Source organism: Gadus morhua, chromosome 12 (genome assembly GCF_902167405.1).
Source record: "Gadus morhua chromosome 12, gadMor3.0, whole genome shotgun sequence".
Taxonomy (NCBI): Eukaryota; Metazoa; Chordata; class Actinopteri; order Gadiformes; family Gadidae; genus Gadus; species Gadus morhua.
In genome coordinates, this window is record NC_044059.1 from 17,329,466 (window position 1) to 17,336,965 (window position 7,500).

Genomic DNA, 7,500 nt, shown 5'->3' on the forward strand with positions numbered 1-7,500 from the left:
ACAATCACAAACAGTCACTCAGACACATATTTTGTGTGCATTTCTGTGTGGGGGTGCACGTCTGTTAAGCTAAATGTCCTTTTCTGTGTGGTGGTTTGCCTGACAATCCTTCTTGACTTTCCCACAGTGTGGGTGGAGGGTTGGGGTGTGCGGGGGTTGAGTGGGCGGCATGGACTTCTGAGGCTGCGAGGCCTATTGAGGAGAAGGTGTAGACTTGGCTGTCCATCTGCATACAGCAGCTCAGGCTGTAATTGGACCAGAAGCACTTTGATGTGAATTAGCCGTGCAGCGCCTCCGTCTTCATAAAGGACTGAGGGTTTGCTTCTAACAGCTCAATTTAAGAAGTGAGTTCACAGAGTAATTGCCTTTTTTTCCACTCCTGATTGAGTTTTTCTATTTTTTTTTAATAGTTTGTTTGGATAAATTCACAAAGCAATTTGAGTTTTGTACTGGGAGTTTGTGTGGTAGGGGAACTGGAATTGCTCCGATTACTTTCTGAATGGTGGCTGTGCTTCATCTTTCAATCCCTCCCAACTTATTAACTACAATTGTAAAGGAATGATAGGAGTACTATTACGTCAAGATAAAAGGTTAGCTTGGTCATCACCTTCTACAGATATAGCTGGGCAGATTCCACTACTTATTCTCATAGGTCCCTCTCTTTTCATTCCCAAATATAATCTCCATAAAATAGCATTAATCTTTAGAGTTTTTATTAACATCACTATTCACTAGGATGATGATGAGAGTGCATGATCCCACACCCTATTTATTTGTCATGGAGATGTTACGCTGAAAGGGAAACGGCTAATGAATAATATTTGGCTGTGAATATTATTATTCTTAATACACAAAGAGGATCTAAAGGTAGACCGGGAACAAAGACGACTAGAATATGCGTTCTTTCTTCAAACTCTGGGAAATCGACAGTCATCATGATGACGATGAGTGTGATGATAGAGAGGGGGGGGGGGGCGTCTGTTGTTTCCCAGGTGTCTTGATGTAGTGAGTGCTCACGCAGGAGTCTCAGGGTGATTCAACAGCAAAACAGCATGAGTGTGCTGCGGCAAAGCTGTCCCCCTGTCTGCGGTGAACTTCAGCTGCACCCACAGCGCTCCTAGTCAATAATTTATTATTGACTTGTTGTCCCTGCTAGACTTCTGTCCTGTCACTGTTCTCCTGTCCTGCCACAATTGCCCAAACAAGGGGAGCATTTGTTGGGGGAGTCCCCATGGGGATGGTTATGCGAGATTGGACGGTACGCTTGTCCAGGCAGCGTGTCTGACTGACAGACGACATGGCTTACAACAGAATGGTGGAGCTGAAAGAGAAAGCGTTGGCTCTTGTGGTTATGTGTGTGTGTGTGTGTGTGTGTGTGTGTGTGTGTGTGTGTGTGTGTGTGTGTGTGTGTGTGTGTGTGTGTGTGTGTGTGTGTGTGTGTGTGTGTGTGTGTGTGTGTGTGACTTAGGAGCAGGCACTAGCTTTCTGTGTTTGTGTGTGTGTGTGTGCGGGGGGGGGGGGGGATTCCTGTGTGGGTTTTGGGAAAAATACAATACTCACTAGTTGCAAAGACGTCCTCAAATATGTCCAAGATGATTATTTTGCTTTAATTTCCCGCCCTTGATGGCTCATTTTTAAATGAAGTGAATTGTTGTATGTGCTAGTGTGCATGCGTGTGTGTCTTTGTGTGGCTTGCAAAGGCGCTGATCTCATTACAAATTAGATTTACAAACATTGCATTTTTTCTCGAGGGGACATCAGTAATATCCCCAATGTATTTAAAATAATCTGCTGTCATAAATAGTTGCTACAAATATTTATTAATCATCACTTTCACTTTTAGGCCATCCATAAACATATTTATCTATCTTACAGAGCCCTTATTCACTAATGCAGCATTGAGTTGTAAGTAACACACCAATCGTATATGCAACGGTTCCAGTTCCAGAACACTGAGCAGTAAACAAAGTGACATAAACAAAACTGTGTTTTGTGTTTATTGGTGAATCATTAAAAAAATTAGTCTGCTCTATTCAATATATATTTTCAAATACACCTATTTTGAAATGATTTATATTGAGGGTGGCAACTTCATGTTTTTCCGTATCAGGGATCTGCTTCATGTAGTCTAGATCTGTGTGGGGGATTATTAATGGCCAGGGTGTTTCTGTCTTGTGTGTCCAGGCAGAGCCAGTGATCCTGGATCTGCGGGACCTGTTCCAGCTCATCTACGAGATCAAACAGCGTGAGGAGTTGGAGAAGAAGGCTCAGAAAGACAAGCAGTGTGAACAAGCTGTCTATCAGGTACATACACACACACTCACATACACACACGTACGCACTCACGCGCACACACACACGCATGCGCACACCACTATCACCACACAGATCTACAACAGTAAAAAACACACACACACACACACACACACACACACACACGCACACACACACACACACACACACACACACACACACATACACACACACACAAACACACAACACTATCACCATATATATCTACAACACCTGAAACATGATCTATCTATCAGGGACCCACCCTGATCTAGAGCACACACACATACTCACACTCACACACACACACACACACACACACACACACACACACACACACACACACACACACACACACACACACACACACACACAGACACACACACACACACACACACACACACACACACACACACACACACACACACACACACACACACACACACACACACACACACACACACATGCTGGTACACCAAGTACATAAACTATTATATGAGGTACAAACCCCATTGATCAATTGCTAATATGAAACCATCATATTAGCTATTGATCATTTCATTGTTCTATAGCTTTTTGAGAATAAGCAGGCATGAATCTGTTTAGCTTCTTTCAGGGTGATCCTCCTCTTTTATGGTTTGTATCTATATGACCACTGTGGTTGAGACGAGGAATATTGGAAACCATTTAAATGTAAAATACATTTTATACATATATATAGCCTTTATACTCTGTATTGGTAGTTTGGCATTGTATTTAAGTTGCACAGTAGACTCCTTGAAACAAACTAATTAAAGTGTAAATAAAGTCGATGCATATTGATGCAGCAGAGTCCTTGAGACCATCTGCCATGTCCAGGCGTCCTATCTCCTCACCGTCATCTTGCCTGCCTGTTATGTGGGCTTCCTCCCCCTCTCTGTCTGTGTCTTATGATTGCTGAACGCTCATCTGAATACAGAGGAGCTGTTAAGCCCTGCTGTTCTCTTCGCCTACTCTTTCTCCTTCACTGGCTTAACTCCCCGCCTCCTCGGCTTCTCCTCTTGTCTCCCCTCTCCTCCTTCTCACTGCCTTGGATCCCTCTGCCTCACTCTCTTTCGATTTATCTTTTTTCCTTCTCCCTACCTCTCTCTCTTTCTTTCCCTCTCTTTTCCTCTCTTTCTCTATTTTGCTCTCTCTCTCTCTGTCTTTCTGTCTCTCTCTCTGTCTCTGCCTCTCTCTCTTTCCTGCTGCCGCCCGGCTGCAGACAATTCTGGAGGAAGACCTTGAGGACCCTGTGTACCAGGTAACTTCCTGACCAATCACAACGCTGCTTTTAACCACTATGTCCTCCCGTGTTTTTCTGTGCACGTCTGCCTGTGTGTCTGCGTGATCCCGTGTGGTTCCCTGTTGCCGTAGGAGGGTTTCTTCTGTATTTTTGCATTTTTATTCAGTTGCTCCTTGTTGTATGTATGGGTGCTTTTTAATTACAATCCAATTCGTTTTTTTCTCTATTGACACCTAATCATCTCTGCAATTTATTACCAAAGTTTGTCTCAAATTCCTTTTCTTCAGATTTATTTTCCTGTTTCTTCTCTTCCTCTGCTCCTCCTTCTGCTGCTGACGTTGTAGTACATTGTGTTTGAGGCGGGACATGAACCCATCCGTGACCAATCAGAGGAAAGCATTTATCAGGTACCCACAAGCTGCTCTGCTATGCTTGTGTCTGATTCGTGGAAAAGTGCGTAAGTTAATGAGATATATTAAATAGATTGGAGGCCATGTGTATTCTATTGTAGTTGCTTAGATTTTTATCTATTTAGTATAAGGGACAATCGACGTACAATTAAAGATAAAGACAAATTTAATTTGTCCATTCTGTCAGCAAGGCCTACTGACTTTTTGAGAAATATGTCTGGTGCTAAAAAAAAAACCTGCACAGAGACAGACATTTTTAAAACAACATCAGCTTAGTCATATCTTCTGCCGCATATACTACATTACATCAGATAGCAATACCCAATACAAGGGTTATTTTAACAAGGAAAGCCTAAATCCTTTATCTCTAGACAATCTTTCTCTCTCCATTTACTCTCCAGAAGTGAGCGATGACAAGCTTTCTATAGTTGCCATATTTTTTGTCTCCGTATTCTAAATATATTTTCTTCCCCACATGAAACAAGAGAATTTGAATCGTAAAATCAAATAGCGTAATAATGGGAGGACTGGTCTCTGGAGGGGCCTGTAGAGCATTGGACCCCAGGGATGGAAGCCTTTCTCTGGGTGCCCCGCACCCCCCCAAGGCCTGGCTAGACCTCCATCAGCGGGATAGAAAATGGATGAGTTGGTGGGTGGGTGGGGGGGGACGTTGAATGTATGTTTGTGCTTGTGTGTATAGATGTGTATGTGTGGGTGTGTGGACAGACCCCTCCTCTTTTCTTCCTCCCCCATTTTGCGGTTTCCCGCGGAGATGAAAGAACGAGGGAGAAAGAAAGATTAATCACCGCCTTCCGTTTGATCTTTAAATAAAATGGATGGAAAATAGACTGGGTGCTGGCGCACGCACCACTAGGCACGGCACCAAAACACAGACCCAAACGCACTTATACACATGCACGCGCACACACATAGACACAAAAATACACACACACACACACGTAAACACACTCACACACAAAGCTGATAGATGATAGACAAACGTACGCTTGCACACAAACACACTTAACCACGCACACACTCACAAAAACGCATGCAAACACGCACACACAAACCGAAACACACAAACACACACACACACACACACACACTTACATACACACACACATACACACACACAGACGCACAACCACACACACATTCACACACACAGAAACACAAACACACACACTCACACACAGACTGCAGGCATTAGAACGACGATGCGCAACCAGCCGTCCACAGAGGAACGAACATATGAATAAAGATGCAATGTTCTTGATATAAACACTGGAAGGGAGTAAACAAGTGGCTGTGCTAGAGAGACATCAACATTATTCAGGAGCTAATGGGTTAAGATAAGATAGTTCTTAATCCACGATGGGAAAGACAGGGAGTGGAGTGGGGCACTCTAGCATTTACAGGACAGTGGTGGAATTACCAAAGAGAGACACATTTAAAACTTATGTTAAAACTACAAGTTAGTCGAAACCTGGAGGAAAAACACATCGGGCACTGTGTCAATTACAACTGTCTAACAAAAGGATCCAGGATTTCATAAATCAACGTTTCTCACACACATGGTCGAGCCCCCATGGGTGCGTGACACAGAGATAGTATGCGTTTGTGTTTGTGTGTGTGTGTGTGTGCGTGTGCGTGTGCGTGTGCGTGTGCGTGTGCGTGTGCGTGTGTGTGTGTGTGTGTGTGTGTGTGTGTGTGTGTTTGTGTGTGAGACAATGTGACTTATTACATGTCTCACGGGGTGATAAGCAGCTGGGTGTTATCCATTCTTTATTCGAGATGGAGAGACAGCGAGTGGAGAGAGGGATGGAAAGGCCCGGAGACAGTGAGGGGGAGAGAGAGAGAGAGACAGATACCCAGATAGAGATACACACACAGACACAGCGAGGGACAGAAAAAGAGAGACAGAGAGAGACCCAGTATCAGACAAAGAATGTCGATCAGATTAGAGGGAAAGCACATTGATTAGCTTGGATGACACATATACACACACACACACACACACACGCACGCACGCACACAAACGCACACGCCTACATCCTGTGCTGTGACGCTCACTTGAGTGGGAGTTCTGGAGATAACGGAATGTGTTGGCTGTTCTCTGATTCTGATTGGCCCCCCCCCCCCCCGACCCCGTGTAGGTTCCGACCAGTCAGCAGAAGGAGGGAGTCTATGACGTCCCAAAGCGACACCCAGTGAGTGACTGTGTGCTTTGCAAGTGTGCTGTTCAACCCAGTTCCCCCCCCCCGCCCCCTCCCAATCCCAACCCATGGTCAGACAAACCTCTCAGTGGTTCAACCTCCATATCTTTACCAATCTTTATATCTACAGGTATATTAATGTCAGGCCACCCGACAACATCAGAGAAAACATCCGCAGGTTATTTGTCCTGTCCCACGTCCCCCCCACCCCTCCCACAAGGTGAACCCAGGTCATTACCATCCAGTCAGTCAGGTCCCTCCTGAGAGGTTTGCCGGGACCCAGCGTTGTGTGTGTGTGTGTGTCTGTGTGTGTGTGTGTGTGTGTGTGTTTGTGTTGTGCTGCTCATTGTTGTACAGCTGTTGTTGTTATTGTACTACCGCTGTGCCGCTCCTGCTCTGTGGAGATGTTGTTGTGCTGGTGTGCGTGTGTTTGTGTGTGTGTGTGTGTGTGTGTGTGTGTGTGGTGAACTATCCCCGTGCTGCTCTGACGGCTGTGCTTTGTGTTCCTAGTGTTTGTATAAATGTACTACCAGAGGTGTGGACTCGAGTCACATGACTTGGACTCGAGTCATGATTTAGACTTGACTGCTATTGACTTGAGACTTGACTCGGACTTTGCCTCTTTGACTTGAATAGACTTGACATGTCTTGAGTCAAAAACATTCATTGTTTTAGATGATATATTTCCCGCTTGGAGGGCTGGGCTAGACACCCAGGACGCATAAAAAAGAAAAGAAAAAAAGCGAGCGAAGACAAATGTTCACTTGTATCTTCAATAATATCAAAAATAAATTTCGATATCCTTTATACTTTATTCATAATAACAGTTTTTGTTTCTTATCGGCTGCGTTTTGATTTAATCCAGTTTAAGAGTTAATCCATGTTGGTGCAACCCAGGTTTGGGTTTCATATTGGCTGCGTTTTGAGTTGGTCCCATTGAAGCCATCTGGCCAGCCTCGGACACTTAAGGCCCCGTTTACACGAGGACGTTTGCGGGTAAAAACAACCAAATATTTTATCGGAAGTGCCTTTTGTTTAGACGGTGACAGCGTTTTTGAGGCTTAAAAACGCAAAAATCTGAAACACCCTCCAGAGTGGAAAACTCTGGAGGTTGCTTAAAAACGCAAAAATCTGAAACCACCCTCCTGAGTGGAAAACTTGAATATGCTCCGCCCTAGCGTTTCTGTCTACACTGCCAAGACGCAAAACTCTGCTCAGATCTGCTCACGTCGCGTACGCGTTTACGTCACATACAGCGCCAGTACAGGGAAATAAACAAACATGTTGTATTATTTCCGTGCGTCGGACCGTCAAG

General features: G+C 44.5%; 1 protein-coding gene across 13 annotated transcripts in view; it reads left to right on the forward strand.

The window, feature by feature from the left end:
- Nucleotides 1-7,500, forward strand: part of dab1a (DAB adaptor protein 1a) — a 166,034-nt gene that overhangs the window by 135,284 nt on the left and 23,250 nt on the right. For 7 of the 13 annotated variants that reach the window (XM_030372487.1, XM_030372488.1, XM_030372497.1 and 4 more), the window contains 4 exons: nucleotides 2,185-2,304; nucleotides 3,536-3,574; nucleotides 3,901-3,963; nucleotides 6,126-6,179. In XM_030372487.1, coding sequence (XP_030228347.1) covers nucleotides 2,185-2,304; nucleotides 3,536-3,574; nucleotides 3,901-3,963; nucleotides 6,126-6,179 — 276 coding nt within the window. The remainder of the gene's footprint in view (nucleotides 1-2,184; nucleotides 2,305-3,535; nucleotides 3,575-3,900; nucleotides 3,964-6,125; nucleotides 6,180-7,500) is intronic. The other 6 variants (XM_030372491.1, XM_030372498.1, XM_030372494.1 and 3 more) reach the window with 4 other exon arrangements.